This window comes from Eptesicus fuscus, chromosome 1 (genome assembly GCF_027574615.1).
Source record: "Eptesicus fuscus isolate TK198812 chromosome 1, DD_ASM_mEF_20220401, whole genome shotgun sequence".
In the NCBI taxonomy this organism is placed as follows: domain Eukaryota; kingdom Metazoa; phylum Chordata; class Mammalia; order Chiroptera; family Vespertilionidae; genus Eptesicus; species Eptesicus fuscus.
In genome coordinates, this window is record NC_072473.1 from 38729238 (window position 1) to 38742947 (window position 13710).

The 13710-nt window shown below is 33.8% G+C and overlaps 1 protein-coding gene across 2 annotated transcripts in view; it reads left to right on the plus strand.

Annotated features, from left to right (window-relative positions):
• The window catches only part of MAGT1 (magnesium transporter 1), a 51544-nt gene extending 38936 nt beyond the window's left edge, over window positions 1–12608 (plus strand). For both annotated transcript variants that reach the window (XM_008160658.3, XM_054721151.1), the window contains exons 6-10: window positions 231–320; window positions 934–997; window positions 6952–7026; window positions 9520–9610; window positions 11475–12608. In XM_008160658.3, the coding sequence (XP_008158880.1) occupies window positions 231–320; window positions 934–997; window positions 6952–7026; window positions 9520–9610; window positions 11475–11490 (336 nt within the window). In that variant the 3' untranslated portion in view covers window positions 11491–12608. The remainder of the gene's footprint in view (window positions 1–230; window positions 321–933; window positions 998–6951; window positions 7027–9519; window positions 9611–11474) is intronic.
• The last annotated feature ends 1102 nt before the right edge of the window (window positions 12609–13710 follow it).

Below are 13710 nucleotides of genomic sequence, written 5' to 3' on the forward strand. Positions count from 1 at the left end.
TTGTATCAGCTTATTTATAATTTTAAATGGTGTTTTCCTTTTGAAGTAAATATTATTTATTCTTGTGATCCTTGTGAAATATAAGCCTTAATTAAGAAATAATTTATCTGAAAAAATGTCTTCTTCATGTATTACTTAAGCAGATGTACTTTTCATATGCCTATCAATTTAATCAAGGTGGGAACAACTGCACCAAGTTAAAGAGTATGTCATTATTTTTTGTTTTCTAGTGTTTTGTGCTTGCTATGACATCTGGTCAAATGTGGAATCATATAAGAGGACCACCATATGCTCATAAGAATCCCCACACAGGACATGTGGTAAGGAAAGTCCAGGATTTCTTTTCATTGTATACCAAAGTTAACCTTGATAATGATTAGCCTGTGAGACCAGTGTCAGCATATGAGAGAACTAGATTTAGTTCTGGATTTTCAATCTTTCTGTTTATGAGCTTCAGTTGCTAAAAAGAAGATGCAGTGCTCTTAAAAGTTCCTTATGCTATTTGGTGTGTCCTTTTGAATAATCTAGCTAAGAATGAAAGTCAACCATCAGCTAAATACAATATTTGATCAAGTACTTGAGCCTCTACTGTTTCTAGGCACTGTGCTATATATTATTAGATATAGTGATAAACAAGAAAAATATGATCCCTATCATCATGGAGCTTACATTATGTACCTCACGGTTTTATATACGGAAATACTAGTTTTCTTATGATTCTGTTGTTGAAAAGATAGTATAAGTACAATGAAAAGATAAAAATTTTAAATAACACAGAAATAGTTTTTATTTATGATGAATGCCACAGACCTAATGCTTACATACATAAGGTGAATTAATTTTATACAGTTTGAAAATAGCCCATTTTAGGATTAGGATACCAATATTTAATGTATATTTAAAGACTTAATTTTGTCTCTTTTTTCCTCCCAGAATTATATCCATGGAAGCAGTCAAGCCCAGTTTGTAGCTGAAACACATATTGTTCTTCTATTCAGTATCCTCTTTATAATAAGTCCTTGGTGCTGTGTTTTGGTCTTTTTTCACACATTATGGTATTCTCTCTACAGTTTGGTTGAGGCTACTCTCTTATTAATGCAAGTCATAATATCTTTGTAATCATATTACTATATCATCTATCTTTAGCCTAATCAACTGAAGACCACCAGGACAAACCTGCAGTCTGATAAAGCCAGGTTTATTGGCTCTTGCTATAAGGTAGATTGCATGTCAGGGGAACCAAGGGACATCTTACCTTAGGAAAGATAGGGTTCTAGGATTTGGGCAAGGGGTGGGGCTTAGGTGAAATGTAGATGAAACAATGTCTTGATAAGCTCAAAGCAATACCTGGCTAAGTGTAAAGGGGTCAGCCTCAGGTTGAGACTGTGAAGTGGACAGGGTTCTGTTTCCTGGAAACTACAAATTTTAGATAAATGTGGGATTGTTGTCTTCAGAACTCATTATTTGAAGCTCTGTACTTTGGTTTTAAATTGAGGCTACTTAAAAATTTTACCTGTAGCCCAGCTGGCTTGGCTCAGTGGTTGAGCGTCGACCTATGAACTAGGAGATCACGGTTCAATTCCAGGTCAGAATGTGCAAGCTCAATCCCCAGTAGGGGGCGTACAGGAGGCAGCCAGTCAATGATTCACTCCCATCATTGATGTTTCTCTCTCCCTCTCCCTTCCTCTCTGAAATCAATAAAAATATATTTTAACAAAAAAAAAAAACTATACTTGGAAATTGAGGGACTTTGATCCTCCAGGCAGGAATGGAATGTTTAATATGAATCAATGTATGATTTCAGAGAACAGTGTTCTTTTTTTTTTATTTTATTGATTTTTTACAGAGAGGAAGGGAGAGGGACAGAGAGCTAGAAACATCGATGAGAGAGAAACATCGACCAGCTGCCTCCTGCACACCCCCCACCGGGGATGTGCCCGCAACCAATGTACATGCCCTTGACCGGAATCGAACCTGGGACCTTTCAGTCCGCAGACCGACGCTCTATCCACTGAGCCAAACCAGTTTCGGCAGAACAGTGTTCTTCATTCAGTAAGAAACCAGTAGTTTAAGTACTATATAAAGAAAAAAATCAACCCTAGACGGTTTGGCTCAGTGGATAGAGCATTGGCCTGGAGACTGAAGGGTCCCTGGTTCGATTCCGGTCAAGGGCATGTATCTTGGTTGCAGGCACATTCCCAGTAGGGGGTGTGCAGGAGGCAGTTGGTCGATACTTCTCTCTCATCGATGTTTCTAACTCTCTATCTCTCTCCCTTCCTCTCTGTAAAAAGTCAATAAAATATATTAAAAAAAGAACAAAGTCAAAACCCCTGGAAATACCACCTTTAGTAAATGTTCATGTATAGGGGTGGGCAAAAGTAGGTTTATAGTTGTTCATGATAAATACAATAATTAATAAATAATAATATAAGAATAAACTGTGTTTCACATACAACTGTAAACCTACTTTTGCATACCCTTGTAAATCTTTCCCCATTTTATTATGTCAGTGATTTTTAAAAAATATATTTTTATTGATTTCAGAGAGGAAGGGAGAGGGAGAGAGAGAAACATTAATGAGAGAGAATCATTGATCAGCTGCCTCCTGCACACGCCCCACTGGGGATTGAGCCCACAACCTGGGCATGTGCCCTTGACTGGAATCAAACCCAGGACCCTTCAGTCGGTAGGCCGATGCTCAATCCACTGAGCCAAACTGGTTAGGGCTATGTCAGTGATTTAATAGAGATATTTTAAGGAAAACATTCTGGGGGAAAAAATTTAAGTCTTTTTTTTTTTGGAGAACATTTGGGGAAATTATATTTTCTTAAAACAGTATTATGTAATATGGAAAGTAAATCTACCTGCTTACATTTCAGTCTGTAGTCAGAAGACTTCATCTATTAAGCCATGGAATGGTGAGCTGAAAAGTATAATATTTAATAAGTCCCATTGATGAGAAAGAAGATTGAAAAAAATATATTACCTCAACTTCATGTTTTTTCTCTAATTCTAAAATTTTTTTATTTTTATTCAATTTATTTAAACTGAAAAACAAACAACAAACAGTTTACCCATTTCTCCCACTTTCTACCCCTTGCCTTTGGCAACCACCAATCTGTTCTCTATATCCAAAAGCTTGGTTAGATATAGAGATAGAGATAGAGATATATATAGAGAGATTCCACAATCAGAGATCATATAGTATTTATCTTTCTCTTCTTTATTTTAAATTATTTCAAAATTTATGTTGAAAATGTTCATTTATGATTTGGTAGATTAACCAGTTATTATACCATGGAAAATTTTCGGTATCTGGAAATGGCCTTAATTAATTATATTTTAAAATTGAATAGTGGAGCAGAAGGGCAGTTAAAATTGTAGCATGTGTTAATTAATTGATTTTCAGTTTGTTGGTTTTTTAGCTTTGTCCTAAAATATAAAATATAATCATATAAGTTTAAGAAACTGAAATTTTCTTACTTTTTCCTTCTGCCTAAAGGTTAAACAGTTTAAGATCTCACATACATTTGAAACATATTGTAAGCCTGTTAGAATATAGAATTTCTTATAAATTTGGTTAATAGTATGCAACATGAGGATTTTTTTTTCAGGGTGAAATTTTTTTCTCTACTTTGTTTTTGCTTTGTTGGTAGTTATTGGGAAGATGATATCTTCTGAGTGATTATTTGCTAAATGCTGTGAATGCATGCATGATTTGTCTAAGGAGCTTGTAGTACTGGAACAAGTAGATGTACACCTTAAGTACTGTGTGCTAGGTATAATGGTGAGATAATTAATAAAGCTATTTAATTTTGTTAGATGTGGGGAACTTTGTATTATACTTACCCCCCCTTTTTTTTACTGTAACTCAAAGTTTGATAAGAATTTTTTAAAATGTTGAAAGAATTAATATAATGAGACTATTACTAAGTAATAATGATTTTGGAAAATATCCACCTACTCATCATCCTATCTAATAAAAGGGTAGTATGCAAATTAACCATGACTCCATCACAAAGATGGTGGCGCCCATGGCCACAAGATAGCGGTGCCCAGTCTCCTCAGCCCCGCCGGAGTCCCCCAGTCCTAGGGGGGCAGCCCCTTAGAGCGGGCAGCATGAGCAGCCTGGCGGAATGCTTGCTTCATCGCCGAGGCGACAAGGCAGCCGTTCTGCCCAGGCCCCAGGGAGGGCCTCTGGGCAGCAGGCGCGGAGCGGCCAGGGCCTCTGGGGAACAGGGGGGCCGGCTCGCAGCCTCCACGGCTTAGCTCAGGCCCGGAGAGGAAATGGTGCGTCTGCCTCCCACGGAAGCAGCGCCGCTCCTGGTGGCATGCTGCAGTTCCTGATGGCTCCTGCAGAAGCAGCGGGTGGCCTACTGTGCATAATATCACACAATGGGCTACTAGTTTTTAATATTCTACAATTTGTTGCATGATTAATAAAGCAAATTGTATGATGATTTGCCTGCTCTACTGAGCAAGTTTTAAAATTATATTTTAAACTTTTAAATTTGAAGTATTGTATTCATGCAGAAAAGTTTACAATTCATAAGTGTACAGTTTGACGAATTTTCATGAAGTGAACACAACTGTGTAATGAGCACCCAGATGAAGAAATAAAATTTTACTCACATCCCAGAGTATCTTTCCATCTCATCACCCCTCCTGATCATTCCCTTTCTGCCCAAAGTTAACTACTATTCTAATTGTTAACACCATGAATTAGTTTTACCTAATTTTTTAACTTTACATAAATACACTCATACATTAAATATATTTAAATTAAATAAAGTAGAAGCTGTACTAAGACATAAACAAGGTCTAAAACTATAGGTTGTTCTGAACTCAGAAATGACTTTTTAAAATTGTCTTTACCTATCGCTTATGATATTAATCATAATAGTTATACTTGAAAAAAATAATAAGGTAGCAATATGGAATTTTTTCACCTGTAATCTAAAACACTATTATTAAACTATGTATTTATTTTTTGCATATCTTCTTGCATTCTTTGCTCATATTCTTTGTATTTTTACAATGAGGGGTGGGAGAGAGGGGTTCTTTTTTATAGTTAGAGACATACTTTAGCCCAGCCAGTGTTGCTCAGTGGTTGAGCATTGACCCATGCAGCAAGAGGTCACTGGTTCTATTCCCGTTCTGGGTACATGCCCAGGTTTCAGGTTCAATCCCTGATAGGGGGCATGCAGGAGGCAGCCAATCAATGTTCTCCTTCATAGATGTTCTCTCTCATTGATGATTCTATCTACCACTTCCCCTTCTTCTCCCTCTAAAAAAAAAATCTATGAAAACATTAAAAAAAAAAAAGACATACTTTAACTGTAGTTTGGTTTCTTAATGCATTATAAGCATTGTCTATATCATTATATGGCCTTCATAGATACAAAAGTGCATGGGAATCACAGAGAAATAAGAAAATAAGGCAAGGCCCTAACCTTTTCAAATACAAAAGTGTCGACCATTAATTAAAGTACCCTGTAACCAAAGCCTACAGAAATGATCAATCTTTATACATACCAGGATATAAAGGACCTCAATAAGAAAAAAATAATCTCTGTAGAAGAAGACTTAGCCAAGCAACTAAAAATGTGATGAATAGGCATCTTTCCTAAAAAGAGGCTATGGAAGAGAAAGCACAAGATAGTAATTAAGGGATGAATAGACAAATTCGAGAGCCAGTTATTAATTTAGGCCTTATCTGAACACTTTTATTTCCCTTTCTGCTTTAAGTATACTCACATGCGGAGCATACAGTGTGCATGCATGTATGCATAATTAATTTGGGTATTTTTACTTGCTGTTTGTATTAGCCAAACTGCAGGATGTATCTCTGTTTTCTACTAGAATACATTATATTAGTTTTAAATTCAATTTTGTTTATTTTAGCATTCAACCATGCCATATGTTACCTATTTGCTGGAAATGCCTATTTTGTATTTATGTAGCTTCTATATTTTTTAAAAATATATTTTATTGATTTTTTACAGAGAGGAAGGGAGAGGGATAGAGAGCCAGAAACATCAATGAGAGAGAAACATTGATCAGCTGCCTCCTGCACATTGCACACCCCCCACTGGGGATGTGCCCACAACCAAGGTCCGCAGGCTGACGCTCTATCCACCGAGCCAAACCAGCTAGGGCTATGTAGCTTCTATATTAAGCAGACTAAAAGTGAAGTCATGGTATGTAGGATTTTCTTTTTTTATTAGAATAGGACAAAATTAGTTAGTAATTTTTACTTTAAAGGCTAATTGTTGCAATTCTGGAGAATTTTTGAGAAGTTCTTTTTCAAATAAAAATTAGTTGCTATTCTCTAAATTGTGTGTATTTTAAATGTGTTCTTTGGAGGGTGGTTGAAATATTACTCAAATGTCTATTTGATATTTTATTTTTTTAATATTTTTATTGATTTCAAAGAGGAAGGGAGAGGGAGAGAGAGAGAAACATCAATGTTGAGAGAGAATCATTGATCAGCTGCTTCCTGCACACCCCACTCTGGGGATTGAGCCTGCAAACCAGGCATATGCCCTGACTGGAAATCGAACCATGACTTCCTGGTTCATAGGTTGATGCTCAACCACTGAGCCATGCCAGCTGGGTAATATTTTAAAATGTATATGAGGTTGAAGCAAAAGTTGGAAGACTGTCCAGGAATGTTATATCAAAGTAAAATTTCAGGAAAACTCATAGTTCATCTATGAGTTACAGTGTACATTTGTTTAAAATACCAGTTTTTATTTTTAAGAATAAAGTAATAGTTCAACCTAAATGCTTTTATTATATCTTCATAGTAAATATTTATGCTGTGTAGACACAAGGTTAGTTATTTACAGTATTATGTAATTGAATATAGATTTATATATTTATTATAATTTTCTTTAAAGTGGTATGCCTTTTGTGTCTATGTGAATTGCTCCTTAAACAGTTTTTAAGATGGTGGGGTTACCTTAGGGATGGTACTTTTATGTGAAGCTGCTACATCTGACATGGATATTGGAAAGCGAAAGAGTAAGTCATATCATATGCCAATCTGCCTTTAATCCAGGAAAAAAGCATGTCCTCTAATCACTTTCCCTCTTGTTTATAAGTATGTTATTTTACTTCTTTACTATTTTAAAAGTAATTATAGGAAATGTGGGGTGAAATAGGAGTATGAAACATTTGGGCGGAGAGTTATCCATTATTCCACCAATAAAAACAAGTAATTTTAATGTTGTAATATAGTTCTATCCATTTGTAAAACATCTTTTAAATTGTAGTATCAAATTTTGAGTCTTGTACTCCCCCTTTTTAACTGGAGTTAAATAATTCACTAATAAATATTTTCCTCTACATAATTTTAAATTTATACTCTATACTGTAATTTACTTAACCATTCTGATTTTTTGCTTGCATTTAGTTTTTTTTCTTTCATTATTATAAAGCCTTCTTTAGTGAGTATCATGGTATATTAAGCTTTATCCTCATTTCATATTAATGTCTTAAGGTAAGGGGAGAAAGGGATTCTAATATATGTGACAAGAGAAGATTTGACTTTGGGTGGTGAGCACATGGTGCAATATATAGATCTTGTAACATAGAAACCCACACCTGAAACCTATATGTTCAAGTTGTCCAATTTCACCCCAAAATAAAAACTAAAAAAAAAACAACACAATAGCTTAAGGTAGATTCCTAGAAGTAGAATGACTGTGTGGTTCTGTGTATGAGTAGTTTCATTTCTCTTGATGTTTTAAACTGATGATGCCAACTTCTTTTCCCAAATGTTAGAATAATTTAGATTCCTACTAGTGGTATTTAGGAATACTTCTTTCACTATAACTTTATCAGCATTAGGTAACCTCCTTAACAAAGCATGTGTACATGTGTGTTTATTGTCTAATCAGATAAGGGGGAGATGTTCTATTATATTGTACTTCATTGGTTATTAGTGAAATTGAATATTTTCCAAAATGCTTATTAGCTATTTGTGCTTTTCTTTCTGTAAAACATCTTTTTGTCTTTTGCCATTTATCTATTAGAGTCTTAGTCCTTTTCCTATTGGTTTGCATGGACTTTTTATATATTAGAGTATTCACACATTGGTATTTGTTGCAAAGAAATGCTAACAATATAGTTTTATTTTACTTACATGAAATCAGTTTAAGTGCGAGTTTTATGGTTAAAAGTTAAATGCCATCAAAATTAACTTAGCTAAATCTACTTACTTTTTCTTCTAAAAAATGATGATGACATTGGATTTCAAATTTTAAAGATACTTATTTTGCTACATTAAAGTGAATTTTTTACATATTAGGAAAATATAACTAATGTATCAATTTTTTATTCAGTTAATATACATCTTTTAATTGCTTGACTTTTTAAAAATTGCCTATTTCAGTATTCATTACTGGAAAAAAAGCCATCTTGGTGCTACACTGCTGGCATGAATTTAAGTTGTAAAACATTTTGGAGACATTAAAATAATCACAATTTGATCTACTTCTAAGATTCTAGCCTAATGAAATAATCACAAATAATAATAAAAATTTCATTAGCACTTACTGTATACCAGGAACTGCCCTAAGTACTTTTAGATATGTTCTGTGAAAAAAGTAGAATACAATGTATAGAGTGATACTATATCTATATATATATAGGGTGTCCCAAAAATGTATACACACTTTGAAAATGTAATAGAATCAGCTGTTATATGTATTTTACATATGTTTAACTTTTACATTTAACCCCTAATCATATTGTGTGGAAATTAAAAAGGGAAAAAGAATTGTTCTAATATAAGAAAACTAAAGTTTGTTTTTACTATTGGCCAATAAGTATATTTCACTCAAGCTTCCACTGCTGTAGCACACATGCTTTCCCACATCCCTACCTTTATGCTTCGTAGCCAGTCTTAGTCCAGGGACTCAAAGAGAATCATACTTGAGCATTGTGGGATCAGTATCTGGAGTTAAAGTCATTAACTGCTATGCTAAACCAGAGCATTAAACATGAGATTAATGCAAAGGAATCAGGGTTTTCCCCCCTCATTTAAATGAGGCATCCATGTTGAATAAGTTCCTTATGCAGGCAGTGTAGTTACTTATGCATAGGTACTTTCAAATGAGATTGTTACAATGTGATCAGATGTCTTTAAGTCAGTATTTATCAATAAACCCATATTTAAGGGTTTAAAAGGAGTTTAATAAGTAATTTTCTTGTTAATAATAAAACTTTTTAACACTAAATTCTTGATTATCATGGCATTAAAGGAATTCATTAATTCATACAATTAAATTGCACAATTATGTAAATGAAGCTACTCTAGTATATTGTAATGGAACAAATTAATGGGGAAGGCAGAATCCTCAAGAGAAAAGAATGGGGATGGAAAGTTGAGATTTCCCAATAAGTTATAGCTCTTGTTTTTTCACTCTTGAAAATGGAGACTAAAATGTATGCCCTGGTTTGTCATTACACTTCTTAACATGCTCATTTTACTCTGCTTTTGTTTTTCTACAGTAATGTGTGTGGCTGGTATTGGACTCGTTGTATTATTCTTCAGTTGGTTGCTCTCTATTTTCAGATCTAAATATCATGGATATCCATATAGGTATGATTTATATAGTGATTACCTATATTTACAAAGATTAGAGCTTATGTTGCTTTATAATACTTTTTTTTTTTTTGCTTCTAGCTTATAAAGCAAAAAGATAGGCTTTAATTTAATTTTGGTATATATCATATAAAATTAGTTTAATTATATAATGGACAATGGTATTTGATTTCTCAGGAGCATCTTTCAGGGTTATTCTAACATCACCTAATTTAATCTAGAAATCTATAAAACAAAATAATTAGAACATTTTATACTATATCTACCTACACAATTCCTTGTGTGCATGGAATACTACCTCTTGAGGGGGAAATTATTACTATTTTTTAAATCTTTACCCGAGGATATTTTTTAGAGAGTGAAGGGAGGGAAGAGGAGGAGGAGAGAGAGAGAGACACATCAATTGGTTGCCTCCCACATGCAACCAAGGTACATGCCCTTAACCAGGAATCGAATCTGCAGTCCTTCGATCTGAGAGCTGATGCTCTAAGCCAGTGGTCGGCAAACTCATTAGTCAACAGAGCCAAATATCAACAGTACAACGATTGAAATTTCTTTTGAGAGCCAAATTTTTTAAACTTAAACTTCTTCTAACGCCACTTCTTCAAAATAGACTCGCCCCGGCCATGGTATTTTGTAGAAGAGCCACAATCAAGGGGCCAAAGAGCCGCATGTGGCTTGCGAGCTGCAGTTTGCTGACCACGGCTCTAAGCAGTGAGCAAAACCGGCCAGGGCAAGGGGATAATTATTTTTAAATGTTTTTGATGACTTTTTACCTCTACTTTTTAAGGCTCTTTATGCCATAAACAGAACATTTGATGAAAATCCAGTTTGTAGACAGTGTACGAAAGTGTGTAAGAACATCTTGAAATGTTCTTAGAGATCTCTTAGGCTCAGGAAGGAAATTACTCTCCTGGTTATAAGTTCTCAATTTTACTCTGTTAATAGCCAAGAGAAATGTACCTACATAATTGGAGTTGTTATAATTTAGTTTAATTTTATAACCTGAGTGCCAGTTACTATAATTCCTAGTCTTTTAATACAACATTTTCCTGTTGTATAAATGATTATGAACACTACAGGTAAAGTATATCCAATGATATTTTTAAACCTAAATTCAATCTTTATATTTTAACACAACTTTTTAGTATGTAATTTTGAACAACTCCCTAGTTGATTCATTATATTGTGACATTCTTAGATGCCTTTTAATCAGTGAACAACATAAATTAATCTTGCATTTTTTCCTTGCAAACTTATTTAAGACTGAAACCTACTAGGTCTTTGATTCTTGACTTATAACTTACCAACTTTATACTTTCATTGTTCTGTGTAAGTATATTTTAAAATAACTTCTCTTCTGTAGAATACTAACTGGGATACAAGGGTAATTTTGCTGGGATTTCTGTTACTTAATCATTATGATTAATTCAATTATTAATTGGTGTCTATCTTCAGGAGATATTTTTAAAAAATATTTTTATTGAATTCAGAGATGGGGAGAGAGATTGAAACATCAATGATGAGAGAGAATCACCAGTCGGCTGCCTTCTGCACAACCCACACTGGGGTTTACACGCCCCACACTGGAGATAGAGCTGTGACCTTCTGGTTCATAGGTCGACACTCAACCACTGAGCCACGCCAGCTGGGCTCTTCAGGAGATATTTTAACTTGAAGTTATATCTATTACATTTTCTCTTAAGACTACCTCAGTATCTCAGGGTTTCTCACTTTTTGTTATCGATACTCTAAGTTTATTATACATACATCCAAACATTCTTTGCTATGTTAAAATCAAGCTATTTAAAGCCTACTTTTCTTTCAGGGACTAAAAGATTGGTATATATTTTTGTTTCAGCTTTCTGATGAGCTAAAAAGGATCCCAGAGATATATAGACACTGGAGTAATGGAAATTGAAAAATGAAAAAGGTGTGTGTATGAAAAGAAGAATGCAATTTGTGTATTTTGTATTACCTCTTTTTTTTAAGCGATTTAGTTAATCATTTAACCAAAGAAGATGTGTAGTGCCTTAACAGCAATTTCCTATCATAATCATGAAGTATTTGGATACAATTTTCCTCTTTACCTTCCCTTCCCAGTGAACTTTATGGAACCTTTAATTTAGTAGTACTAAGAATTTCATGAAAATTTCAAAACTACGACTCCATCTTAATTAGAACAAGGTTCAAAACTGCTTTAGTTAACTTTTGGCCAAATGATTTTATCTTATCCAAAGATGGTAGTGGGGGGTTGATTCTGACCAGGTGTTCCTTCATATGCCTGTTATAGATAACTGCATCAGGAATCCAATGTTAGCTTTTCCATTTTTGCATGGATGTGTATACTTTTGCACATCTTTCCTTTCGGGCAGAGAAGTCATATGTGCTATGTGATCTTCTGAAAACAGAATACCATTCTTCAGAGTACATGTCTAGCTTTTAGAAAAAGAAGTACTAGCCAGTCTTTCTCCTCCATCTATCCTATTGAAATACAGTGCTGACTGTCTATGCTTCCTGGTGGCTGTAGATGTTAAAAAAAAGTATCTCTAAATACAGGATTATGATTTCTGCATAAGTATGGAAGAAAATACCTTGTATTTGGAAAGATTTCAGGTTCATTCTGTCTCCCTAGTTTTATTTAAGGTAGCCCACTCTATAATAAAAATGTAGCTTAGTGCTAAAAATCAATGTAACTTAAAAATGGTCTAAAATGTTTGCAAATTTGAGATTGTCACTTATTTCATTTGTACCTAAGAGAAAAAAAAATAGACTTATCTGGTTAATTTGATACTGTATTACAGTTACAAAATATTTTAATAATCCTTGTGTTTAGGAAAAGAAGTCTCCTAGGTTAGGAAAAGAAGGTTATGAAATAATTGTTATTGCCTGTGAATAGAAAGTAAATGTTTCTTGAAAGCTATTCTGTTTTTCCTATTATTGTAGCCTTTATTCTCCACTTTAAGTGGAGAAACAAAGTAAACATTTAAAAGTGTTTTGTTTGAATTTTGTCTTTTTTTGTCAGTGGAAATAACCATATGTGCTAAAGAAATTTCTTTGAAGAATGAAAGTTGATTGTTATCATTATATCTAGCTATAGTCTTCCCTTAGTTATAAACAGTATACTGAAATGACATTATGGAAATATGAGAATTACGATGGAGAAAAAATTTTAAAGAAACTTGAGAAGTATTGAATCAAAATAATACTGTGACTGCCTTCTACTATTTACTATCTAATAAGCCTTTCATGTGATCTAGAAGTCTTATATAATAGAGGTTTGCAGAAAGAGATGGATATAATTGTGTAAGAAGAAATGTTTTATGTAGGGTCTTTTTGTGTTTTTTATTAGATTTGGTGGGTGGAGGGATATAGTCAACCTTTTACTCTTTAATGGAGTCACTTTTTGTTAGTTACTCCCCTATAAATTTTGTGACTCTGGATACCTTATCTGCTGTTCTTATACTTGTCTCAGGCCAAATAAATTCATGCTGTGATTCCTATGAGACTTGTATTAAGATGCCCTGATTTGTATAGACTGGCCAGGAAATTACTACTGCCATGTAATCTGTATAGCTCCAGATACTTTGCCATGAGCATTGAAATAATGACAGTTTTGTTGCATTTGTTTTATCTCCCTTAAGAGCACATTATTTTTCTGTAAGGAGAAAAGTTGCATTCTGGCTAAAATCTGTAGAAAGCAGGTTTACTACACTTAGAATAGTGTTAACTTTGTGAAAATTTCGAAATTAGCTTTCATCTGAAGTGCCTTAGACTCTTTACTTTTCTAGTAATGGTTTAAATATTATTTGTTATACATTTAAAAAATAATATTCAAAATGACACATTGTAGTGGCAAAGATAACCAAATGTCTGGCTGTTTGCTTTTTGACCATATCAATAAACTTTTACAATCTAAATTCTGAGTTTTTTATTAACATCGAAAGAGGGGTGAATTTAAAACTCTAAACTACTACTATTGTAATATTATGATATTCCATTTTGAAAATATAATTAACTTTCTTATTGTCCTAATGACAGTGAATTTGATGGCCGAAGAAAATTCTAGGTTGAGTTGCATTCTTCCAGGATTCCAT